The following is a 27,701-nucleotide window of genomic DNA, read 5'->3' on the forward strand; positions in this document are numbered from 1 at the left end:
TAGTTCAAAACATATATTCATCATTGTTCCTCTTTTATTTAACTATAATTTATTTTTAAAAGCATGTTTATTTATTTTAAATTTTAATTTATTTATTTTTGGCTGCGTTGGGTCTTCGTTGCTGCACATGGGCTTTCTCTAGTTGTGGGGAGCGGGGGCTACTCTTCGTTGCGGTGCGCGGGCTTCTCATGGCGGTGGCTTCTCTTGTTGCGGAGCATGGGCTCTAGGTGCGCGGGCTTCATTAGTTGTGGCTTGTGGGCTCCGTAGTCGTGGCTCGCAGGCTCTAGAGCGCAGGCTCAGTAGTTGTGGTGCACGGACTTAGTTGCTCTGTGGCATGTGGGATCTTCCCGGACCAGGGCTCGAACCCCTGTCCCTTGCATTGGCAGGTGGATTCTTAACCTCTGCACCACCAGGGAAGGCCCAGCATGTTTATTTATAGTTTATCTTTATTAAGGCATAAATTCCTGTGGCTCACCACCAACATGAAAACAGAACCTTGATGATGGTGTGCCTCTCTGTGTGGCCTCCTGGGCCCCAGCCTGCCTCCCCCATTCCTGGTCACCACCATCTTGACTTCCCTGTTCTGCTTCTCTTTTGATTACATGTTTATATTTGAGTTGTCTTTACCTTATAAAAAGTTATTGCTGTAAGCACTATATTGCTAAGCTTCATTCGTGTTGTTGTAAGAGGCTGTAGTTCATTTATTTTGTATAACATTCCACGTGACTTTACCACAGTCTATCCACTCTCCTGTCAATGGGTATTTGGGCTGTTTCCAGGTTTTCCCTGGGCACAGTGCTGTGAGGATCATTCTTGTACATATCTCCTGGTGTACATGGACAAGAGTCCATATCTCATGGTATACATGGATATGAGTATCTCTTGAACATATACTGAAGAGTGGAATTGCTGGGTCATGGCATGAAACTACAAGTTTACAAAAAAGGCCATACTGTTTCTCAAAGAACAAATGAAAGTAGATAAATAGGAACAATTAAAGTTAAGATTAAAAATCTGTGAATATTACTCAAGGCTTCATTTATGTTATCTTCATCTGACTTAATCGTTGACTTATTCTCTATATAGTTAAATTCTATACTCCAAGTTTCATTTAAGATTCACTTCCCCCATGTAGCCTTTTCTATGTGACCTATTCTACAATGTTTTTCCCTGTTGAATTTTCTCAGTAAATGTATAAGCTATACTATCCCATAATTTCATTGCTTTTACAGTACCTTGCAATTAGTCTCTAGGTCACTGTTACATACATTTTCATCTTAACATGAGCTGTAATTTTAAAAACTTGAATAACATGTCTCAGCTTCACCATATTAATAGCTACTCCTCAGTTAAAAACTGGCAAAGAAGAGTATAATTTTATATATACAGAGGAAATTAAAAATAGAAGGACATGTGTAATTATTTAACTGTACATAGTAGGAAAGACCTGTACATACTTAGAGATGCAATAAGATTCCCTTGAAATTTTTATTAAGCATTTGGTTATGTCTAAGTTATGGTGCAGAAACCTAATTCAGAACCCTGCCAACAATCAGAGATCCCTGAAAATCCAGTTTGTTTTTTTTTTTCCCATAAGGCAGTTCATTTACACAGATGGACTGAATTTTCCATCTGGTTGTGTTTCCCCCTTTGCTTCGGTTGGTGGGAAGCTTGCAAGTGAATTTCTGGCCCATCTTTGGTAATTCTGGTATGTTCTTTTGTGTATGAACTTTACTCTTGGCTTCCTTCTATCTGTTAAGTTTTGTTGTATATATACTTGGTAAGTCATCTCAAATTGTTTCTGGAACACAGTGAAATACAAGTAACTGACCAAATAAATACATGAATACATGAATCAATATACAAAAACATGGTGACTTGAATGAGATCAAATGCACCCATAGTTTATGGTGTGGATGCTCACGTCCGCGCTTCCCACCGTCCTCTTCCCTGATGTTCACCTAGCAGGGTACTTCTTCCCTATATCTGAGGTTTGTAAACTGTGTTGCCTCAAGGGGCAGCCTGAGTGGTGGACCTGCTGCATCTGCTCCCCTTTGCCCTGACCACCAGGACAGTCCCTATTGTACTTGGCATCTCGACTTTATTTAAAGAAAGGGTTTTGATGCAAAAGAGTGCAAACTTGTCTATACACTGTACATTCAATACGCACACATCAGCTGATTGTATTCACCTATTGTGTGCGTCTCATATCTTCACATATTCCTACAGTCCAGAGTTGAGGTATGTTATGGGCAATCATCAGGTCCCTAGCTCTGCTTCTCTGAGAGCATCTCTGAATAGAAGACTGTTTGAACGTTATCATAAAATACATTTAAACCTGAGAAGTATTTTATAGGATGAAGAAGAGAGATGACTATTTACCTAAGTCATATTGAGGAAGTCATAAATACAGGAACTAGTAAATCACTAATTCATTTTGCCATTAGAAAGTAAATATAACTGTTGTGATTTAATGCCCAGTTGCTTGCAACTCTTTAAGTGTATCAAGCCACAAAGAAGGAAACCAGTGGGGGTTTCCCTGGTGGCGCAGTGGTTGAGAATCTGCCTGCCAATGCAGGGCACACGGGTTTGAGCCCTGGTCTGGGAAGATCCCACATGCCGCGGAGCAACTAGGCCCGTGAGCCACAACTACTGAGCCTGCGCGTCTGGAGCCTGTGCTCTGCAACAAGAGAGGCCGCGATAGCAAGAGGCCCGCGCACCGCGATGAAGAGTGGCTGCCACTCGCCGCAACTAGAGAAAGCCCTCCCACAGAAACGAAGACCCAACACAGCCATAAATAAATAAATAAATAAATAAATAATTAAAAAAAAAAAAGAAGGAAAACAGTCCTTTGGCTTCTGTGTACTTGGATATATGTTGCATGTGCTACACACATGGCAGAAGCCTGGACATCTTGCTAGCTGTTGAGTTCCAGGATCCATTCTGGTTGCTTCTCCAAAATGAGGTAGAGGGTGTCCCATATATATGGATACAAACATTCCCATTGCCTTAGTTTATCTCTCAATAGCTTCTTCCTATTGAGAAAACAGTCACACGTTACTGTGTTTAGTTGCGTATACTTCTGTTAGACTGGGTTATCTATCAGGACTGTGCGTTATTTCTCTTTGCATCCCTAGCGCCTAGGATATGCTTGGCACACCATAAAACAACAATTAGATGGGAACCAGAACACATGAGGTCAGGTGTCACAAGTCCCCTGCTCTACCAGTTACTGTATGTTTAATTATACAGTCAACAAGTATTTGGGAGCTTTCTACATGTGAGGCGTTATACCATGCACTGGTCAAACAACTTCTGGAATGGTCTGTAACACAGTAAAGAGCCAGACCTAATATGATTGAGCAGGAACCACAGGCCTTAGCGGACAAGGCTTCTTAGGGGATACCTACTTTCCTCTCAAAAAGAATAACTTGTGGAGCCCAAAACTTTGTGCTCCCCCTTTACTCTGGGGTCAGGAAAGAAAGGAGAGAAGGCACATGACACACCCAGGGCCCGCACTCACACTCAACAGAATACTATAAATAACCAAATAATAAGCTTTAATTTGAATATGTTACAGTGGAATATAATCATTCTTTTGAAGTACAAAAATAATTTAAAAAATGTTTTCCATTTGCAAGTAACATCTGCTACAGATTATAAAGAGTTACACTGATGCTATGAACTGTACACATGACACTACATCCTAAGCCTGGACCTCCCCCTCTCCACGCAACAGTACTCTGCAATCTTGAGCCCCGCCAAGATGTTTCAGAAGTAGCTATCCTTAGTAACAGAATTGGATAGTATCTCTCTTACACTAGTCTTTATGGGTTTTGTTTTTTTTTTTTGTCTCACTTCTACAGATTAAAAACTTTTTAAAAAGTTAATCTAAAATTCTGGGAATTGCTCTTTTTGGACTATCTTTTTTTTCCCAAAAGACAGGAAAATGGCAGGGAAAAGCCAGAGTGTTAAGCTCAACAAGAGCTCATTTAAAAGTAAATCACCAAAAAAAAAAAAAAAAAAAAAGTAAATCACCATCAGTGGAAAAGTTTTCCAAGTATAGGAAATTTGAAAATAATAGCAATTAACTGGAAGACAAATTTCATTGCAAAGAACCACTGAAAAGTTTCATGTGTCTTTTCCTACTATTATGTTTCCTAATATTTTAAGTGAGGTGAGTAAGAATCACAAGGATTCTAAAGATTATAGCAGGTTCTGTCCAGATCTGACCCACCTTGTAACTTAGATACTGAGAACCGATTATTGAAAAAACAGAAACAACAACATAAGGAACAGAAGCTTTGGCATATGAAAAATGATATAACTTTGTTTTCTAAAATTCAGTTTTTCAGGTCAGTTTATTTTGATTTGTGCTCTGAACTGATTAGATTTGGGTCTAAATAAAAGACTGGAAAACTGGTCATCTTCCTGAGCAGAGCTGGAAGAACCCCTTGCAACTGTCCAGAAGGCAAAGGCTCTCTGCCATCACAGACCTTCTTTCCATAGCTGCTCCGACTCCTGCCATGTTCCTACCTCCATTCTATATAAATTCTTCATCCACGGTGGATGCTGGGGGTATAGGTGGAAAAACTGACACTATTCTTCTTTAGTGCTTCAAGGAATTATGACTTTCAGTTCCCAGGCTGGATAGGGATGGCTCTGCACTTTCTATACCTGTAATACTGGTACCTTAAACTAACAGGAAAAAATTATGTAATATAGAAACAAAGGTAATCTGGTACATAAAACATGTAGGCCTATCTTCTGAAAATAGGTCGTGAGCCTAAAAATGCTCAGTTGTGTAATGGGTTTATATTGCGAGAGCTCAGAAACATTGGGCTAGGATACGACTTAGGACAAAGAGTCCAGCCATTAGGAAATCCCTCAAAGGGCTCTACGTGATCCATATTCTATTAACATTACATTAATAAATAATCTCTGTAGCCCTACTTTCAAAAATTGATGTTTATTCAGCAGGACATATGAAGAAAAAACCTAACCTGTCATGTTACCTAAATTACAATGGGGAAGTGCCTGATGAGATTTGTATACTGTTTCTTGAATATCTTCAAATGTACCACACAGATTTTTTTCATAGTACTCACCTTTAAAAAAACTGCAATATTCAGGTTACTCCACTGCAACTGTGTTATTATCATCAAGAATTCAACTACTGAAAGAGTAATCCCCACAAGCCTATTATCTATTAATGACTGGACAGTCTGATAAAGGATCTTACTGCCATTCTTAGAATCATGTAGCTATTTATAACCTCTGCTCTCCCAAGATTCAGAGATGCACTATTAAACTTTTTATGGTATTCCCCAGTAAAACAGGATAATGTACATAGATGGCTAAAATTAAGATGACAGAATGATGGTGACCTTTGAGCATTAAAGGCATTTGTTATTACAGCTTGGAGAAAATGCCATGGAATGCTAATATGTAAAAAAAGTTATGCCATTCTCCTTAAAGTCAGTAAATCACATAAGAGGACTCTGAGTATTTTTAGAAGAAAGGCACCAGACAAGTCCAAAGTCTTATTGCTCGTCGGATCATACAGGAGCCACAGCACAAATTATGGCTCTTAGTTCAGCCAGGAGGCTCGGTCTAAGCAAGCCAGTCACTGATCTTGAGGCTCGCAGAGCAAGGAAGGAAGTGTCAACAAAACAGAGGCCCGCATCTTACATAAACTTGCGGAAAATGACTTCCAATTTTATGTCAATGTGGTGACTGGTTCCTTAGGACTCTGGAGCTATTTTAGACAGGCACTCTGTTTTCTTTGGCCCATTTCTTCATGATCCGGATGATGTATTCTACTTGGGTGTTACCCGTGCTTCTCAGTAAATGGAGCACTTCTCGAAGGGTCTCTCTGAGGAAAAGATTTGAAAGGACAAAGTGTTTCAATAAAGAATGCAAATTAACAAGTAAAATAAACTTGTGACTGTTCTTCATATCCTTTTGTATACAGTGTATTCAAAAACCAATTACAAACTTCCTAGCCTTCTATTCTTTTGATGCCATAGTAAAATGGAAATTCTGTGAAATCCTTCTCACCAATCCAAGTTTTCCTTGCTTACTTCTACTATCTATATATATGCTATTTTTTGTCTTAATATGACATAAATATTTCCATTTCTATGCTTATTCTGCATGACAGAGTAGAAAGTGTATATCAAGGAGCTGGGTTCAAAGAGTTGGGTTCGAATTCTAGCTCTGTGCTAACAAGTGACTTAACTTGCCTGAGCCCCAGATTTCTCCTTTGTTTAAGGTGGTAATCACCTCAAACCGGGTGTCATTGCCATATCTGTAAAATTTTACAAGGCCAGGCATAGATTATTTCTTCAAGAAAAATAATATATTAATAAATATGGAAGAGAGGAAAGTTAGTGACCAAGATTTGGCAAATGTCAGTATTTATATTTTAAGTAATTTAAATTTAATTAAAATTTAAACTCATGTTTTAAGTAATGCAGACTAAAACTTCCCTATTACCTCATCAAATCTATAGATGACTGTCTATTGATCCTCTTCCCTAAGAGTTCTCTCATATTTTCTACGTTTTCCCTCAAGTATCTTCTTTCAACTACCTAAATTCTTTTCAACTTTTATTTAGGAATGGAAGTAGATACAAGGCAGGAAGTAATTTTTGATAGATTATTTACTTATAAAATAGTCATGGGAATTCCCTGATGGTCCAGTGGTTGGGACTTAGCACTTTCACTGCTGGGGCCCGGGTTCAATCCCTGGTTGGGGGAACTAAGATGCCACAAGTTGCGTGGAGTGGCCAAAAAAAAAAAAAGTCATATCTTCTATTTATACATCAGTAACAAATACATTCCACAAAATTATTTTCAGAAAACTGAATTTAGTTTTAAGCAGTTTAACTTTTATTACAAATGGAGCTATATGGCACTTAATTTTATGTAGTCTTAATGTCTCAGTATTTCCTGGAATATGAGAAGGCAAAAGAAAAAAGGAATTATTAACCACACTCACTCCATTTCTAATTCTTTGAGGACTAAACTAAGAGACACAAGAAAAAAGCCAAAAGGCAAAGAAAAGAGAAGAAGAGATTGAAAAAGACATTGTATGAAAATGACAATTCATTTGGAGCCAAATATATATCTTGCTCTTATACTTGAGAGCTGTAGCATACTCAATGTCCCCAATATACATAGTTTAGAATGATCTGATTCTATAAAATAAAAATTCTGGAGGAAAAAGGTCAGATAGAAATATAAAACTTAACCTTTTATTCATCAAAATAATTTTTAGTTTTCAGAAGACATGATCCAAGAAAGCAATTCTCATCCCCCAGGAACCAGCAAATGCATAGAGGTAGTATCTATTGTCTGTCTACTTACTTGGGTTCTCTCCCAGCTAAGATCATCTGGAATATGCCTACACAGGCACCCCTCTTGCCTTCCCAATATTCAGGGTTGGGATCCAGCCTCTCTAAGACATCAAATGCTTTGGCTGAATAGTAAAACTGGCCCATCTGAATAAAAGAAAGTACTGTGGTAATACTTGTAATCAAAAGATCACACAGAATGAAACTAAATGTAAAGATACCATGAAACATAATTTCATAAAACAAGTGCATGGGTAATGACAACATTTGCAATTAGCAAATTAGATAAATTTCAATCCCTTATTAAAACAAGAAGGAAAATCACAGTTTGTGTACATGGGTTCAATTTAAACCCCCTTCCCTTCATTAAGTTTTCAACAATATAACATTTCTTCTACATATAGTCAAGTTACACTGTAATCAACATATTTGTTGTTTCTTCTAATTATATTCTAATCTTGAGGATAAACTCTGATGACTGTGATTTGAACTGGTTATTTTTCAAGTTTCCTCAATACATTCTGTAGATGACTACTATCATTCATTTTATGCTAATTTGATCCTATTCAACCCAAGAGGATGGTCTTTCCCTGACCTTGTCCCTAAAGTCTCAGAATGCCCAGATGTATACTGACTTCTACCCTAACAGCAAGTCTTTTAAACATTTAATTCATTTTGACAAACTTCTTTCCCAAATGTACTACACATTTCCTTGGCCTTGTAGAGTATGCTGACTATCATTAAATTTTGCTTACATGAGGTTTCCTGATTGGCAATCATAAATGTATAGTGTTCGCTGAAGTCTTCAAATTGCTTGGCAATCCTCCTTACTCAGTGTGGTTTCGTTACCTTTCCTTTCCTGTGAACTGCTGTTTTACACCTTTGCCATTTTCCTTAAGATCTCTACTGCATCTTAGCTTAGCTTTTTTCTATACTTCATAGGGAAGACACAACTCTCCTTCCTTCAGTTCAAATTATACTTGTACCTTCATTACTCCTTCCCTCTTTTCTGCATATCTCACAGAAAGAAGTGTTCTTATTCCTTTTCAAGGTTAATCCTTCTTCCTATGTTCTCCTAAAAAAATTTTTTTTTGGTAAAGAAACACACCAAATGGTGTGGGAAACATACATATACAGTTTAATGACTATAATGTCAATATAAGTGTAACTACCACCCAGGTCAAGAAATGAAACATTGACAGCAAAACAGAAGCTCTGTGTGTCACTTCCACAGCACAACCCTCTTTTTCCCTATTTTCAGTAACTAGTAGTCTGACTTTTATGGTCATCAGTTCTTTGACCTTCTTTATAGTTTTATCAGCTATGTAAACATCTTTAGACAATATAATTGAGTGTTGCCTCTTAGTACGTTAGCTATATGAAATAAAGCTGTAAATATTCTTTTGTGTCTTGTATATGTTTTTACAATTCATTTATATTGCTGGATAGAGCTCTAGTTGGTTCATTTTTTAAAGCCTTTTTATTTTAAAATAATTATAAATTTACAGGAAGTCACAAAGATAGTACAGAGTGGTCCCATGTCCTTTCAACCAATTTCCCCCATTATAGCTTATACAACTATAGTACAATATCACAAATATCAAACCCAGGAAACTGACATCACTACAATGTGTATGTACAGTTCTGTCATTTAATCAAATGTGTAGGTTCATGTAACCACCACCCCTATCAAGATACAGATCTATTCCATCACCACAAAGCTGTACTCTCCTCCCAGCTGACCATCCCTAATCGCTGGCAATCACCAATTTTTTCTACATCTCTATAATTTTGTCATTTCAATAATGTTATATATATATGAAATCATACATCAGTTTTTTTAAGATTGTGGTCTACGTTATTCTCATTGAATCTGCTTCCTAATTTAATTCTCTTCTGTACCTAGCAGTGTTTTCTCAGGCCTCTTGCAATTCCATCTAGTTGCAGATTTGACATTTTCCTTCCTTGGCATTTGATAAAATAGGAACAAGAAAAAGAGTAATGAAAAACACTTTTTTTTTCCTCTCTCCTGGTTCTTTTCTTTTCCTTCTGTTCATCTTCATCCTCTGTCTCTTTCACTGACTCTTCTTTCTATTTCTATCCCTTAAATACTGGTGTTCCATGTGGTTCCTCACCCCGTTCACTGGTTAATCTCATTCTCTTCCATACTCCACTACTACTGCTACTGCTACTGCTACTACCACCACCACCATTAACTACTGTTAACTTCTAAAGCTACATCTCTAGTCCAAGCCTCTCACATGAATACCTGAGCTCCAGGCTCACCCTGATAATTTCACACATGTAATATCTCTACCTGGGAGCCCCAAACACACTTCAGATTTAATACATCTAAAATTGAACTAAATTCCTGTCTTTTAGTGGTTTATTTCCCTCTGCCTTCCCTAACTCAATATCACTGCCATCCACCAAGTTCTATTAAACATTTTCAAGTTTCCTATGTTTTAAATCCTTTTCCACTGATGGTGATTCACTTTATTACGTAATGATTCACTTTGAAATGAGCTATTATTGATTAATTTGATACTAGACTCTCTTTACCTGACGTTTTCCTGTCTTTTGGACAGGAAGAAATATTCCCAAAATAGGAGTTTCCAGAATTTGAGGCTAATTTTTTAAAAAGCTTTTAATCTATAGGATAGGGCCCCAAACTCTTCCCTCCTCCCTGCCTTTCCAACTCCCTACACACACACACGCACACACACACACACACGCACACACACACACACACACACAGTTCGTCCTTTACTAAATCTGACTGCTTTTTTACTCTTTTTTTTTCTGGTTCCTTTGTCTTTCCTGTCTACTATTTGCACCATGGTTTTCCCAAAGGTTTGGTTTGCAACTCTCTTACTCTTCTTACTTTACTCCCTTATCGGTAATCTCACTTTTTTCAGGGCTTCAATTACTATTGAAGTGGTGACGATTTCTCCAGATCTGTCTCTCGATGTCAGAGGACATCATTCTTGAGCTTCAGAACCAAACTTCCAATTACCAGAGGAATACCTCTATCTGCACGGTACCTAAAGATTCACAGCCTTCAGAAGTCTAAAACCTCCTCTCTAAACCACTATTTCATACACATTATTTCATATTTCATTTATATGTATACATGTTTTATGTACATATAAAACCCTGAAATGCTATCTCTGAGTTCAGTTCATTCATAAAAGGGATGACATTTCTGATATCACTATGCGAATCCTCTCACCTATAGCCGTTTAATCTCTAGGACACTTTCCCCTAACATTTAGTCAATGCAGCAATGTGATACTGATCTTCACTTTCCCCTTAGGTCTCACTCAGACGCACCTTGTAGCAGTCATTAGCAATGAGCTGTAAGAGGCTAAAGGACTCGCCAGAGGTTTCCATCTTGAGATAAAGTTCCCAGGCTAGTCTTGGTTTCTTATTCATAATGTCTACAAAGAGAAACAAAGATTTATGCTTTTAAAATGTACAAGAAATACACTTCTGCATCTTGCTAGTCTATGGATTTGGTTCTATGTTACAAATATACAAAGTAATGGTAAGCAGCTCTTACATGGGAAAGCTTACAGTGTTGGCATTAAGCTGGTTTCACCCTCAGAACTCTACCATACTTAAAATACTTAAGTTAGGCTTTACATAGTTATATCTTTTTAGATTGGGTTGACTTCCAGTAGTTCCTACTTTGCACATCTGCTGAAAAGTCATCTATCATTCATTCAATCCCACTCATACAGTTCCAGCCTCACTTAGAAATCTAATTGCTAAAATTTTCCCATGACTTCAAAAACACAGTGAACATTTTAAAACCAAGTGAAAAAAAAAGAAGCAAGAGAGACACAGACAGACAGAGACGATAGGCTATATAGTACACACAAATTATGTTTTTGACATTTTATCACTTTTCAGGCCGGCACCAAAGTGAAAAGGTAAAATTAGCATAACAATATCATTTAACAAAAAACAATGTAAACTCAGACTCTGGAAGCTTTAATAGGCTAAAGGAAGAACTTGGCATCTTTTAGGACTGTTTATGCTAGGTCAATGTCATATGGTAGAACTAATCACAGAGTAAACTTATCTAACACATGTACGTGGCCATCCTTACTGAGTAGCATTAACAACACTTAATCTCAGAGTTTACTCATTCTACAAAACAAAATTAGAAAACACTCAATAAAAGGAGTCCTCTATAACATTTAAAAGAAGACTCACAGCACCGAGCTAACCAACTGAGGTAAATGTAGTCGTTTTTCATCTTCTCACTTTGGATTAAAAGGAAAATCTGTAAGAGGAGGAAAAAGGGAATAAACATGAAGATGCTTTTACAATAAAAATATCCATAGCAGCTTGCCTTAGATTAATGAGCATTATAAATGGCCAAATTCTATACAGGCCACTGAGAAAAGTAAAGGACAATTTTTGTGCTGATTTTAAAACACTTCTCTCAGTTATTGATATCACAAGGTAACATGAGGTTGGTGAGGATACAGAAGATTTGAACAGAATAATTAACAACTGCACACGCTACTGGGCAATAAAGCAAGTCTCAACAGATTTTAAAGGACTGGTGTTGGGCTTCCCTGGTGGCGCAGTGGTTGAGAGTCTGCCTGCCAATGCAGGGGACACGGGTTCGAGCCCTGGTCTGGGAAGATCCCACATGCCGCGGAGCAGCTGGGCTCGTGAGCCACAATTACTGAGCCTGCGCGTCTGGAGCCTGTGCTTCGCAACAAGAGAGGCTGCGATAGTGAGAGGCCCGCGCACCGTGATGAAGAGTGGCCCCCACTTGCCACAACTAGAGAAAGCCCTCGCACAGAAACGAAGACCCAACACAGCCATAAATAAATAAATTAAACCTTATTTAAAAAAAAAAAAAAAAAAAAAAAAAGGACTGGTGTTATACAGACCACACTCTATGACCACAATACAATTAAGTTAGAAATCAAAATAAAATAACCCGGAAAGGATAACATACACACTTGAAAATCATGAAACATGTTTTAGAATAACTCACCATCAAAGACAATAAAAAGATCATTTCTAAACGTAATGGAAATTAGAAAATACTTAGAATTTGAATAATAATGAGTTGAGTAATTTGTTGAATAATAACAAAATTGAATTAAATAATTCAATTGAATTATTTTGAATCATTCAGATAACCTATGGAGTTAGAAGTCAAGATAGTGGTTAGCCTTGTGGGGGAGAGATTGACTCAAAAAGGAGCTGGGTGCGTTCCCAGGGTTATGATAATATTCTATTTCATGATCTGGGTACTGACTATTTGGGTATGTTCACTTTAAAAATTCATCAAGCTGTGTACTTTGATTTGTATACTTTTCTCCATGTATGTTATGTTTTTATAAAATTTATCCAAAAAAGGAAAACACGAATGTGGTTATAAAATCTATATATCTACTTATATTGTACTTTTTAATGTAACCTAAGAACAGTAGAACTTTTAATAATCCTTTACCCTTAAACTTTTTATTTGAGTGAGAAAAAGATAACAATGTTTTTAGATAGAATTATTCAAACGCCTTCAAAAGCAGGTACCCACCTCTTCACCCTCACTGGTATTGCCAGTTGCAGCTTTGGCTTGGGCATAATTAAAGTTAAAGATGTCATCATTATAGAAGTAACTCTGAAAAACATCCCAAGAGCAGGTCACACTGAGCATTAACATATAAAATATAAAAACATCAGTCATACCAGGTAAACACAGAAATAATCTTCAGGAGTTAGCTGATGCCACTACTACCACCACAGTAAAAGGGTGGTAGTAAAAGATACTCTAAAAGTATCTTATCTGTGACATACTATATACAGTATTTTGTATACAAAGTCATCTAGAAAATTCTACACTGACCTTAAATGAGTTGAGGTAAATCAAGACATCATCAAATTGCTTAAGCAGGAAGAAACAGGAAGCCATGCACTGCCTGCCTGGTATTGTATCTGAAATGGAACGGGAAAAGAAACCAGGTGTATCCATGAAACTAAAAGTTCTCTTTAGGGGCTTCCCTGGTGGCGCAGTGGTTAAGAATCCGTGTGCCAATGCAGGGGACACGGGTTCGAGCCCTGGTCCGGGAAGATCCCACATGCCGCGGAGCAACCCATGCACCACAACTACTGAGCCCGTGCTCTAGAGCTCATGCTCCACAACGAGAGAAGCCACTGCAATGAGAAGCCCGCGCACCGCAACAAAGAGCAGCCCCCGCTCGCTGCAACTAGAAAGCCCGTGTGCAGCAACAGAGACCCAACGCAGCCAAAAATAAATAAATTAATAAATTAAAAATAATAGTTTAATAATATTAAAAAAAAAAGTTCTCTTTAGCTGACCTTTGAGTTATTTTATAATTTAGAGACAGGAATGTATTCCAAGACATCTTTCTAGATTCTGAAATTACAGATTCTGTTCAGTGGACAAAACCTCAGCATGATGGAGGTCACAGTACTCAAGAACGACCGATAATCTCTCTTGCGGTTAACTCTCAGAGTCCCACATGAGCACATGTCCTACAGGCTACAGTTTTCCCCAGATCTTTTCCAGGGCTTTGATTCTCTCACCCAACTCCAACACCTGCACACTCAACTATCGTGACTTAGTATCCATCATCACTCATCTAAGACAACCTAAGTGACTTAGTATCCACCATTACTCATCTAAGACAACCTAACACGTCTGATCTCAAATGGAGAAATACTTTGCCATGGAACCATCTGATCCTGATCCTGACCAACTTTTTGTCTGATAACAGATTCGTATTTGAAGTGGCAGAGGATTAGAAGAATACCTGACCCTCACCACTGTCACTCCCAATCCTCCTTCCTCTGTTCAATTTTTTTCCCCAAAAACACTTAGCACAGTCAGATATACTATAAAATCTATTTTTAAAAAAATATTTATTTATTTGGCTGCGCGGGGTCTTAGTTGCAGCATGCAGGCTCTTTTAGTTGCGGCATGCGGGATCTAGTTCCCTGACCAGGGATCGAACCCGGGCCCCCTGCATTGGGATCGTGGAGTCTTAACCACTGGACCACCAGGGAAGTCCCCTATAATCTACTTATTATGTTTCTAGTCTGTTCTCTCTAGACTGTACACTGCACAAGCGTAGGGGGATTGGTTTGTTTTGTTTACTGCTGTATCCCCAACACCACAATACATTTTTGTTGTACAAATGAATTGAAATGGGGAAAGAAAATATTATCCAACAAATAGCTTTGGTGAAACATTTGAAAGAAAATGAATATCCAGGGGTGATTAGAATATTTAACAATCAGTTCAGCATGAACACTGCTCATCAGAAGAGATGCCGGCCACGGACAACTGGTACAGACAGCCATCTTGGTTCACACTGGCTAACTATCAGCCCTTTTTAGATCCCTTTCTCAAATCTTACACTGAATCTTCAGTGATGAGATTGATAGTTTAATAATAAAAATGAAGCCACAAAACTACTGCTGGGAAATATAGATGAATATTATATAACTTCAGGGATAAAAAAGCATTTTCTAAGCTTGATACCCATGGTAAGAGATCATTATAGAAAAGATAAATAAGATGTAAATGTTTTTATATGGGAAAAAAATACTATAGGCAAAGTTAAAAGCAAATGACCTACTGGAAAAATATCTACAGCATGACAAAAGTTTTATACATAAAGAGCTCTTGAGAAATCAATAAAAGTTAACATTTCAAATAAAAAACAGAATCAAATTTTTAAAACTCTTATGAACTAGAGAATATACTTATTCTCCTCTATTTATATATACTCCCATCCCATTTTAGCTGAGATGTTAAGAAGGGCTATTCAATATTCTCTCCTGTGTCTGAGTTCCTACTTTATAATGGGAAGCCTAACAGATATATCCCTGGACAGAGAATCAAACTTCACCAGTCAGTATATGACCAACTCCAGTTATAAATCATGCTCACAAGTACAGATTCAGACATACCACATTCACTAGCTGATCCTCCCACCAACTGGAAGAACTGCTGGGCAATTTTCATATGATCCTTCTAAAAAACAAAGCAGAGCTGATACAGAAGAATAAGCTGAAAATATATTATTTGTATTACTTTGTGGTTTTAACATATTTGTCAGGAGTTAACATATACCCTTGTTTTAAATCCTCCCCAAATCAATAGTACTAATTCTTATTAGCATAAGCAACTAGAAAATGATAATCTGCAATTGAATTAAAACCTATTTAGGGTCAGATAGAAAAGAAGAAAAAAATTCAATCCCCAAACTCTATCTTAAAAGTATCTTCATTAAATGAACTCATTCATTTAACAAATATTTATTGCTCTTTTATCATATATCAGACCTTGTGGTAGGAGCTATATATGTTATATGGCTATAACAAGGATTATTTATTAAATAAAATCATTAATTTATTCAATAGCTATTTATTGCCTATCTACTACATGAAGCACTTTGGAGTGAGCTGGAGATAAAAAGATTTATTTATATTCCACTTTTTTCCAAAAAGAACTTACTATGCCATATTCAGAGGAATAAGAGCTTAATTTTAGTCAGCATTTTGGTACTTATAAAAAGCTTTTCCAGAGAAACAATTATTCCCATTTTACAGATGTCAAAATTATAGCTCAGAGGTATGCAAGGTTAAAAAAAAAGTCAGTGAAGGGACTTCCCTGGTGGTGCAGTGGTTGAGAATCCGTCTGCCAATGCAGGGGACATGGGTTCGATCCCTGGTCTGGGAAGGGATCCGCAGAGCAGCTGAGCCCGTGCGCCACAACTACTGAGCCTGTGCTCTAGAGCCCACACACTGCAACTACTCAGCGGGCGAGCTGCAACTACTGAGCCCATGCACCGCAACTACTGAAGCCCACCCTAGAGCCTGTGCTCTGCAACAAGAGAAGGCACCGCAATGAGAAGCCCGCACATGCCACAAAGAGTAGCCCCCGCTCGCTGCAACTAGAGAAAGCCCGCACACAGCAGCAAAGACCCAATGCAGCCAAACAAATAAAATTTTTAAAAGTCAGTGAAAATAAGAATGAATTTTTGCAATGATTTGCTGTTGTTATTAGATATACACACTGTTTAACAATTGGGCTTTTTTTTTTAAACCAAAGCAGCAATTCTTAGGGTTGTAGCTTTCTTTTTTTTCTTTATTTTTTTATTTCATTTTATTTTGTTCTATTTTTTTGGCCATGCTGTGCGGCTTGCAGGACCTTAGTTCCCCAACCAGGGCTTGAACCCGGGTCCCTGGCAGTGAGAGCGCCAAGTCCTAACCACTGGACCACCAGGGAATTCCCCTTTTTTGTCTTTAAATAACACAGGATTCTTTTCACAATGGAATCTGGACTGGGGGATATGGAGAAATAAAAGGAACTACAGAAGAGCCTATTTGTAAGTTTATTGCTGGTTGAAATTTGATATTCATTTTGATCTTTTCCACACACATAACTTTGCAAGCTACAGATTGCCAGTGATTTTATACTCACCGAACCCATTTCCTGGCCAAGGGCTGCATTGACCACTCCTTTGAGGATATACTCCTGGACACATGGAATATCACTAATTAATTTAAAAGGAACGTGGAACTATAAGATATCTTTCAAATAGATCATTTGCATCAACTTAATGCTTTATATATATTATCAAAAGTTACCCAAAGTCACTTTTCTCTGTTCTATCCCTGGTTTGAAAGAAAGAATCAGCAGACTTTCCTTTGTTTCCCAGGAAAGTATTCATATAACAGAATTCATCATATTTGCAAATTCTCAATCTTAAGCAGAAAAACTCAGCGGACACTCACAGGAGTTAAGTTTTGTTTTTATTTCAATTCAGTGGAAAAAATTAACAATAAAACGTTTATGTAATAATTTTTACACCTTATCAGTCACTGCCATTCTCTGTGATGACATCATATATATATTATCAATATTTTTCCCTTTCCAATGATATAATAACCTTCCTTTGCTAGTGATCCCTTACCTCAAAAAAAAAAAAAGTGTCCTCTGATTCTCCTTTGTAAGGTATTCTTGCTTTTGGAGTCCTGAGGCCTCACCTGTATCCCCTTCAGACTTGGTTCTGTTCTTTAATAGATACTCTCCTTAGCTTTATCAATTTTTATGTGGGTACTATTTTTATTTAAGAGGGCTCATAAAAAGAACAGAACAAAAGATGCTGAAGCCTTTAATACACTGGAGAAATATACCTGTTTAGATCTAGAAACAGTTTTCAGTCAGTCTTTCATTCAATGAGTGGAATGCCTACTACGTGCTTAGTGTACATAGTGTTGGAGATACAATACAGACACAATCCCTGACCGCAAGGAGCTAACAGCCTAGCAGGGGACACAGACATAGTACAGACAACCATACTGCTGATGTAAGTTTCTATATCTAGTTTCATCAGAATTCTAGATCTCAGTATTTTCAAACATCAACCCTTCTGAGGAGAGGACCACATATACGGGAATTTACAAATATCAAAAAGTCCAGGATATTCATTCTCATATCAAAAGTCTCACATAAAAAAAAAAAGTCTCACATAACATTCCTAGATCAATATATACGATCTCTCCTGAGATTCTATAAGCAAGAATCTTCTCTAAGATGCCTTCTGAAATTCTGCTTCCAGCAGAACTTGCTTAGTAAAAATGCAACACATTCGCAATTACCTGAGGAGTAGTAGGTTCCAGATCCTTAATTAAGTTATAAGCTTCCTGTACATCATCTGAAATATAAGAAATAAGTAGCTATACTAATCTGTATCCTAGCAAACTCTTCTGAAACAGTCTCCCAAATGATAAGGTCCTTCAAACATTCATGGGAAGTATGATTTGTTTTTTTTGTCTCTTAACTTTCCATCAAGTTCAATGTTGAGTAGTAGATAACCAAATATCTGTAGGAAACCCATATTAAGCTATGAAGCACCTAAAAGTTCAAGCTAAAAATAAGGAATGGGGAAGTATATGCCAATGGCATTGTAATTATATAAGAAAAACAACCATTTTTTAAAAAGATATAAAGTATGTAGGAGTGAAATGACATGAAGTCTGGGATTCGCTTTAAAATATTTCAGCAACAAAAACGGGAGAGGGAGGATAAATGAAAAAAGACTGGCAATATCTAGAAGACTGTTGAATCTGGGATGCATATTTGGGTGTTCATTTTGGATGTTCATACTATTAACTTGTTTTGTTTATGTTTGAAAATTTTTAGAATAAAAATTAATTTATAAAATATATAAGGTGTTTCTTTAATTCTCGTCCAAAAGCATATTTCTTTGTGCTTATATATCAAATTAGAGAGAACTATTTGCAAGTTCATGTTCTTATGCTAATAAACACTGACATTTTCCTCAATGCGGAATATGTTGTCTGGCTGGTTTCTACCATGCACCTAAAAAGGCCCACACTGGTAGTCCGAGGTCCAGGACAGAGTGCCGGCACCACTGCACAGTAACTCCTGCCCTGTACTCACAACTGTTAGATAAAAGCCTGCTTTAGGCATGTGTCTAACAATTTCATCCTTACTCAGGGGAAACAAATATCACGTTCTCTTTGCATCATACTATTTCTCATGGGAAGCTTGAGGGCACAAAGAAACAGAAAGGCAGACAATTAGAGCAAATAAAAAACAATTAATGATGAAAAAGAAAAGACTCAAGAAAATGTAGATGTACATTACACATAGGGGAACACAAGAAAAAGAAGAAACGAGGGAGGGGAAGGAAAAAAAAATAGAAAAACTGAAATAGAATGAATAGAGAACAAAGGGCAGAAAAATAAGAGGAAAAGAAAAGAACAGAATGAGTGAGAGATTGGAAGCAACAGAAGAAGAAAGAGAGAATAAAGAGAAAAGGCACAACAAATAAATACCAGTAAGTTTGTTCTGTCCTACGAACCTGTTGCAAACATATTTTTGGAAGTATTATGAATTGATTTTAAAGATTAAGCAAGTAGTTCAGTTAGAGATTAAATGTTCTAAAATATCTTAAATAGGCAAGACCAAGACACAGTTTTCTTACCTTGACGAAGGTAGTAAATCACTAAGTTTAGCCTAGCTTCAGGAATGACATCAACCAGGGGAGGCAAAACCTGCAAAGCCCCTTCACCTCCTCGGAAAACAACCTAAAGACAGAGAAACTCTGTATTATGGCAATAACTATGAGTTCACTTATTGGTGGAAATGTGTAAGCAGCTGACACAACAGTTATTCTTTGAAAGGATGAATATATTTTTGAAGCTCTCTCTATAAACACATGACCTTGACCTAATTAAAAGAAAACCATCCTAAATTATAAGAAATAGAATAAAGGCATAACCCTATTGCATACATTTCCTTTTCTCCTCATAAGAACTGTAGAAAACTCTTAAAGTACCCAATAATTAATGGAACTTTTTTTCTAGACAGATATTCTCTATCAAAAACTCCATGAAGGAATTTACATAATCTTTCTGAGACTGTTGCCTCATCTCTAAATGGCATTAGTAATGTCTACCTTTCAGGGTTATCATGAGGATTAAATGAGTTAAAGTGGGCTAAATGTGTGGCACATAGTAGGTAATATTTCATTTAGTTGTTCAGTAAATATTCATTAGCACTTACTATATGCTTGGTATTGTAATAGCAGGGTTACACCAGGAACAAGTCACTCCCCTGTCACTATATAGGCTGTACTCAGGTGGGGAGAGACCTTCAAAGAGCAAACTTAAGTATGTTGTCATATGATAATAAATGCTACAGAGAATAGCTAAAACAAAAGCATCATTCATGAAAGGACAGTTTTGCATACTGTTCTGTACTCAGAGCCTAGCACAGTATCTGGCACACAGTTATGTCACAAATAAATATACAGAAATCAAGGCAATCAGGCATAAATGACCTAATCTCTTTTTTCTGTATCAAAATATCCATATGGTCATCTTATTTGCTTCCTCCTTGTCTGAGATGCTCCCTTCTCTTGCCAAGATTAATTCCTTCATCTATCTTCTTTGATGCCATAACTTCTGACTCCATCTAGATCTTGTTTCTGTATTAAGCAATCATTCTATTTCATTAATCCTGGTCCCATTTCTCAACTTCAAACATGCACAAAGGTTCCTGCTCTCTGGAAAAATCTTCCACTTGGTGCCACTGTTGCCTCTGGATAGCACCTTATTTTTCTCCTTTCTTTCAACGCCACACCTTAAAAGTATGTGGTTCCCTGCTTCAACTTTCTTCTCATCCTCTCACTCCTTAAGTTCCCAGAAAACTTGCTTCTGCTCTCTGCACACTAGTAAACTCACTCTACAAGTCACAAATTAACCCCTTTGGCCAAATTCAATGGACTATTCTGTCCTCTTGCTCCATGACATACCTGCAGTTTTGACACCGATGGAATAGCATGACAACAAAAGCACTGTTTACTATATGCTTACTATATGCTGCATACTGCTTGAGGTACCTTATACACATTACCTCATTTCATCTTCACAAGGAAATAAGGTAGGTACTGTAATTTCCCCTATTCTACATATGAGAACATGGAGACTCATCAATGGTTTGTGACTTACCCAATGTTACAAAGCTAGTACATGGTATAACTTGATTTTGACCTCAGATCTGACTCCAAAAGTCGATGCTAACAACAATTTATATTGCTTAATATTTTTCAGGTTTTGTTTTAAACATTAAGGTAATCTGTATTCATTGGAAAAAACTTACATATACTATTACAACAGGAAGAAGGAAAATTTCCATTTTTTCACTTTTCTCTTTAATCCCACCCTCCAAGAATAATTCCTATTGCTAGCTAATATGCATCTTCCAGTTATACGTACATATAACAGTTCTTTATTCTGGCTGTATATTATGTCCACTTGGGAAACTTTTAAGAAAAGTACTCATGGCCGAACCCTAGCCAACCATTCAGTAAAAATCTCATCCATAATTATTTAAAAAAATCTCCCAGGTGATTAAAATGTGTACTTGTAATGACATTACAGTTAGAAGCAACCTAAGTGTCCATCAACAGATGAATGGGCAAAGAAGATATGGTCTATATATACAATGGAATATTACTCAGCCATAAAAAAGAACGAAACTCTGCCATTTGCAGCAACATGGATGGACTTGGAGGGCATTACGCTAAGTGAAATAAGTCAGACAAAGAAAGACAAATACTGTATGCTAACACCTATATGTGGAACCTAAAAAATGCAGCACACTAGTGAATATAACAAGAAAGAAGCAGACTCACAGATATTGAGAACCAACTAGTGGTTACCAGTGGAGGGTGGGGCAATATAGGGGTGGGAGAATGGGAGGTACAAACTACCGGGTGTAAGATAGGATACAGAGATGTATTTGTACAACGCAGAGAACATAGCCAACATTTTGTAATAATTGTAAATGGAGTGTAACCTTTAAAAATTGCATAAAAATCAGAAAAAAAATTTTTAAATGACATTACTGTTGACCCTCGAACAACGGCAGAGTGGGTGGTGTAGAGGCCCTGACCCTCCACACAGCTGAAAATCCGAGTACGATTTATAGTCAGCCACCCACATCCATGGTTCCTCCACATCCGAGGATTCAACCAACCTCAGACCGTGCAGTATTTACGACTGAAAAAAATCTGTGTATAAGTGGACTCATGCAGTTCAAACCCGTGTTGTAGAAGGGTCAACTGTACATTATCTAGGTGCTTTTTCTTGCCTGCCCTTTCTTGAGATATTTTCTTATTCTCCTTCTTCCAGCCACTTAAGTACAAATGCTCTCTTGGAACCATATTTTTCTCTGTTTTTAACTCTTTCTTCAACTATCACTACTCTTAAGAAAACTCCTAAACCTGTTCTCTGGTCTTAATCTCTTTCCAAGTTTAATTTCCAGACTACTACTTCTAACACATCATTCTCCACAAAAATTAATCTGTCTTTAATTTATAAACTAGACCAGAAGTGAAAAGATTAGAGGCAGAAGCTCACAATAAAAAATAACCACAAAAAACGCTATCTGTGATGGAGGCCTGAATTAGAGGAGGAATGGAATGAATATAAGACAATACCAACAAAGAATTAATAGGATTAAGTGACTGAGTAGCTATCAGAGATAAAGGGGAAGAGAGAGTCTAAAACAGCTATGGTTTTCGGCATTCATACTCAAGAGACTTGGTGCCAAAGAAGGTACAGAGAAATCAGAAGGAAAAGAAGTAGTTATTATTATTGCCATTTTCAGATGAGGAATCTGAAACTCAACAATATTAAATAATTTTCTCAATGTCCCGGGTGTCTGAGTTGAATGCAGCTGCTTTGCACCCACTCTACTGCATAGTCAATGGAATCAAACTTGAAACCATCTGAATGTTTTTTTTTTAGCAATGGCCATCATAATCCAGCCCTAAACCTAACCCCCTTTTTACTTTTTCACTAAGTAAAACTTTAATTTTTCACTGTGCCCCAGTGCAAACTTTCTGTTCTAGTAAATTCAAACTGCTCACAACCTATCACATATGTCTTCTTCATTCATTCATCCATGTCCCTGCCACAAATGAACCCTATAAATCCCAGCCATCTTTCAAAGACCAGCTCAAGTTTTATTTTCATCAGAATATCCTTCCCATTTATTATAACCCAAAGGGATATGTTCCTTTGTCTTTGCCAACAAAATGAACACGTGGCTTTCACTGCCTTACACTTCTTTCTAAATGTTAAGTATGTATTACTGCCCTCCCAATAAGGATTTGCTTGAGGAAAGAACCTGGTATCTTAAACTCATTCTCTCTCCTCCACAGCAAGAAAGAGTTTACTTAAAGTAGAGAAATACTTGTTGAGATAACTCCCTTCATTCATCTTTCTAACCACTGTGATGTACCAAAATAGGGTAGGCCTCACGTCAGTCAAGACTGCAAACTATTATTCACCAGATTGTGCCTGATGAGCTCTTTAGCAAATTCAAAGGAAGAAGAAGCGTTGTCCATCAAGCTTTTGAGTTCTGCCTGAAATTAAAAAAGGAAAGCCTTATGAAAATGAGAAGTGTATAGTTCTCATATCACATATAAAATGTTACAACATTTTATAGTTTACAAAGAATTTAACATGCTGTTCCATTTGTTCTGCAGGACTCTAAGAAATAATCAATGTAATTATTATTATTCTCATTTTACAGATGAGAACATTGAGGCTTATAAACATTAAGTGATTGAACCTTACACTAATCAGCAAGTTTGAAACTGGTGAACCCAAGTTTGTAGACTCCTAGAGTTAGTCTTTTCTTTCAGGTGACAAACTTTTAACAACTAAGGCTGATTCTTCAATCTGACCATTCCACCTATGTCCTGAATACTGTCTCCTTCCTGCTGAATTGGCCTTAATTTACATGATGCAATTAACATAACTTCTCCCCTCTACGCTATTATTTATTAGACCTATCAGATCTCTTCCATATTATCCTGCACCCTTAACTTCCCTTAGAAGAAATGGTCAGCCATTTCCAGTGTCTTCACTAATGTCCTAGACTCACTTACCCGCTTCCCCAGCTTTCTGCTGTTCCCATCTTGCCACTCTATAATTTTGATTAAGCCTCCTCACCTCCTTTCTCTACTTCCATCAGTGGGTACCTAAGCTTTTCTGGATAAAATAATTAAATCCTTGATTATTCTCACTAAGCACTACAAACTTTTTCTACCCGATGTCACATAGGAATGCACACCTATTCAGCAATCCATTTACTGATCTTCTCTCTTGTCCACAGCAGTAATTCCAAAGCCTTGGGTCAGCGGTCCCCAACCTTTTTGGCACTGGGGACCAGTTTCGTGGAAGACAATTTTTCCACAGATGGGGGGGGCGAGGGGGGCAGGGGGATGGTTCAGGCAGTAATGGGAGCGATGGGGAGCGCAGATGAAGCTTCGCTCGCTTGCCTGCCACTCACCTCCTGCTGTGCGGCCCCGTTCCTAGCAGGCAGCGAACGGATACCAGACTGTGGCCCGGGCCTTGGGGACCCCTGCCTTGGGTAATATTAGGCTAGTTCAGCAGTTTTCAAGCTTTTGGATCTCAAGATCTTTTTTAAATCTTAAAAATTATTAAGGATCCCAAAGAGTTTTTGCTTATGTGGGTTATAGCCATTCATATTTATTGTATTAGAAATTAAAACAAATTTTTAAGCAATCAATTAATCAAAAGTAATAATAAACCCACTACACATTAATACAGATAACATATTTTTCATTAAAAAAACTGTATGTACCAAAACAAAAATTTAGTGAGAAGAGTACTGTTTTAAATTTTTGCAAATCTCTTTAATGTCTGGCTTAACAGATGACAGCTGGATTGACATATCTGTGTCTGCAATCAATCTATGTTGAAATCATGTTGTCTCTGGAAAACTTCACTGCACACTTGAGTGAATGAAAGTGAAAAAACAAAATCTTTTAGTATTATGAGGATAGCTTTGATCTCAGGCAGGGCCAGCCAGGACTAAAAGTGAGGCAAGTGAGCTACCTAGGGTGCAAAATTTAAAGCAGCACTCACTGCACATGAAAAGATGTTCAACTTCATTAGTTATCAGGGAAATACAAATCAAAATTACAATGAGCTTCCACTTCATATCCACTGGGATAGCTAGAATGAAAAAGTCAGGTAACAACAACTGTTGGCAAGGATGTAGAAAAATTGAAACTCTTATACATTGCTAGTGGGAATATAAACTGGCCACTCTGGAAAAGAGTATGACCCAACAATTCCACTCCTAGGTATATACCCAAAAGAAATGAAAACATGTTCAAAACATGCCCCAAAACATGTATACAAATGTTTACAGCAGCATTATTCATGATAGGAAGAAGGTGGAAACAATCCAAATAACCATCCCCTGACAACTGGAAAAATAAAATGTGGTATATCCATACAACGGAATATTATTTGGTCATAAAAATGAATGAAGTACTAAAACATGCTATAACATGATGAACTTTATAAACATTATGCTAAAGTAAAAGAAGCCAGTCATAAAAGATCACATATTATATGATTCCTTTTACAGGAAATATCCCAAACAGGCAAATCTATAGAGACAGAAAGTAGATTAAGTAGTTGTTTAGGGCTTGGTGAATGGGGGTTGATAGCTATAGGGTATGGAGTTTCTTTTTGAGGTAATGGAAATGTTCTAAAATTGACTGTGGTGTGAATTCCCTGGTGGTCCGGTGGATAAGACTCTGTGATTTCACTGCCGAGGCTGAGGGTTCGATCCCCCATCAGGGAACTAAGATCCCGCAAGCCTCATGGCACAGCCAAAAATAGAGGAAAAAAAAAAAAAAGAAGTGTTTAAAAATAAATAAATAAAATTGTCCATGATGAAGATTGCACATAGTGGTGAATATACTAAAAACCACCGAATTGTATACTTTAAAAGGGTGAACTGTATGGCATGTTACATATATCTCAACAAAGCTGTTAAAACATAAAATTATAAATAGAAGATGTAGGTCATCTTATAATATGTTAGAGTGAAAATGACCTTTCTAAAAGCATGACAACATGATAGAAATCATGTAAGAAATATTCCTCATGAAACATGAATACGTGATTTTACGTTCAAATTTTCTGTGTCCTATATTAGGGTTTTGTCTTTTCAATTTAATTCATCAATCTTTGTCTTTCATTGAGAAGTCAAACCTTTTAAATGTAATTACAGATAAGCTGGATTTGAAAAAGGCAAAACAATAGGCTTTTAGAAGATAATATCAGAGAATATAATTTGGGCTAGGAAATCGTTTCTTAAACAAAATACAGAAGCACTAAGCATAAAGAAGAAGATAAATTTGACTATGTTTCAGCCTATCAAATCTTTGATAATTGCTCAGTTCACTGAGAGTTTACTATGTATATGAAGGTAAGGACTTTGCATACATCACAGAAACCTACAATAATTCAGCACTATTATTTTGCATATTTTGCAGATAATGCTTAAGGAGGTTAAGTAGTTCACTGAAAGCCACATAGCTAGTAAGCTAGGACTGGAATATGGTCCATCTGATTTCAAAGCTCCTGCTCTTAATCACTACTGGAGCCCTCCCAGTTTGGGGGGATAAAAGTTCTTTATCCTCTGAAACCAGTGTTCTTCTTCCTTTTACCAGCATCCTATATTCACTGCTTCTATTTCTTCATCATCTACTTGTCATTCCTCTGCCATATCCTTTAGGACAATTCTCAATCCAAGGGATTACTCAGTCACTCTTTATCTCCTTGCCACCTAGCTTCAACACCCAATAATAATGATACCCTAATCAGAGTAGGAAACCCCAGTCAGGAAACCCAATGGCTTTTTCTCAATCTGCATCTTTATTGACCTCTTTTGAACCTCCTCCTTCTTCTAATGTGATTCTCCCTTAATTTGTTAGTCATATTTTAAATTTCTCATTCAACCATTACTTAGCTGGCATCAACTTTGTGTGTGCATTGTGCCAGGTCCTGGGATACAAATGTCAAAGGACAGTCTCAACCCTCGATGAGCTTGTCTAGATTAAAGATAATTAAAGCAGGTTAATGAGGCCTTGCTCGGGTAGGATCCGCCACCATCTGGACCCTCAGGGCCCCAGTGCAGCTCAGGGCCATGGCTCTGTGCTGGCCCATGGCTGCTGGCCTCAACAAGGGCCACAAGGTGACTAATAATGTGAGCAAGCCGAGGCATAGCCACCGCCACGGGCGCCTCACCAAGTATACCAAGTGCGTGCGAGACATGATCCAAGAGGTATGCAGCTTTGCCCCTTAAGAACGGCGGGCCACGGAGCTGCTCAAGGTCTCCAAGGACACGCGGGCCCTCAAGTTCATCAAGAAAAGGGTGGGGACACACTTCCATGCCAAAAGGAAGAGACAGGAGCTGAGTAATGTCCTGGCAGCCAGGAGGAAAGCAGCAGCCAAGAAGGACAGAGCTCCCTCCCCTCAGTGCATAATAAAACCTTTTCAGAAAAAAAAAGAAAAAGAAAATTAGGCAACTACCAAATAATAAGTGTGATTTTATATATAGATATAAAATCATATATAATAGCTATATTATTACCAATTATTTATTGGTAAGATATAATAACCACATTATTTGATTATATTTAAATAATCATGCTTATTATTTGGTAGCTATATTATTATGTATATATATAAATTAAGAGCAAGAGGAATGTACAACTAAGTCTGCAGTAAATTTTAGTGGTTAAGTCTATGGGCTTTAGAGTCAGGGTTTGAGACCTGAATTTCTCACTTGTTAGTTGTATAACCTTGGGTAAGGTGTTCAAAGTACTTTAAGAATTGAGTGAATCATTACAGATTATTTCATGTTTACTATAGAAGAGCAGAATGCTTTGGTGTCTGGGGAGAGAATGAACTG

At 37.3% G+C, this 27,701-nt stretch overlaps 1 protein-coding gene and 1 pseudogene across 3 annotated transcripts in view; one reads left to right on the plus strand and one right to left on the minus strand.

Moving 5' to 3' along the window:
- Positions 1-3,539: 3,539 nt before the first annotated feature.
- IFT56 (intraflagellar transport 56) overlaps positions 3,540-27,701 on the minus strand; it is a 37,909-nt gene continuing 13,747 nt past the window's right edge. For all 3 annotated transcript variants that reach the window (XM_059933248.1, XM_059933250.1, XM_059933249.1), the window contains 11 exons: positions 23,248-23,322; positions 19,372-19,474; positions 18,020-18,075; positions 16,839-16,892; positions 15,323-15,386; positions 13,233-13,321; positions 12,924-13,007; positions 11,579-11,648; positions 10,691-10,797; positions 7,371-7,504; positions 3,540-5,875 (listed from right to left, as the gene is read on the minus strand). In XM_059933248.1, coding sequence (XP_059789231.1) covers positions 5,764-5,875; positions 7,371-7,504; positions 10,691-10,797; positions 11,579-11,648; positions 12,924-13,007; positions 13,233-13,321; positions 15,323-15,386; positions 16,839-16,892; positions 18,020-18,075; positions 19,372-19,474; positions 23,248-23,322 — 948 coding nt within the window. In that variant the 3' untranslated portion in view covers positions 3,540-5,763. The remainder of the gene's footprint in view (positions 5,876-7,370; positions 7,505-10,690; positions 10,798-11,578; positions 11,649-12,923; positions 13,008-13,232; positions 13,322-15,322; positions 15,387-16,838; positions 16,893-18,019; positions 18,076-19,371; positions 19,475-23,247; positions 23,323-27,701) is intronic.
- On the plus strand, positions 26,934-27,311 carry LOC132372173 (large ribosomal subunit protein eL36-like; annotated as a pseudogene).

This window comes from Balaenoptera ricei, chromosome 9 (assembly GCF_028023285.1).
Source record: "Balaenoptera ricei isolate mBalRic1 chromosome 9, mBalRic1.hap2, whole genome shotgun sequence".
Lineage (NCBI taxonomy): Eukaryota > Metazoa > Chordata > Mammalia > Artiodactyla > Balaenopteridae > Balaenoptera > Balaenoptera ricei.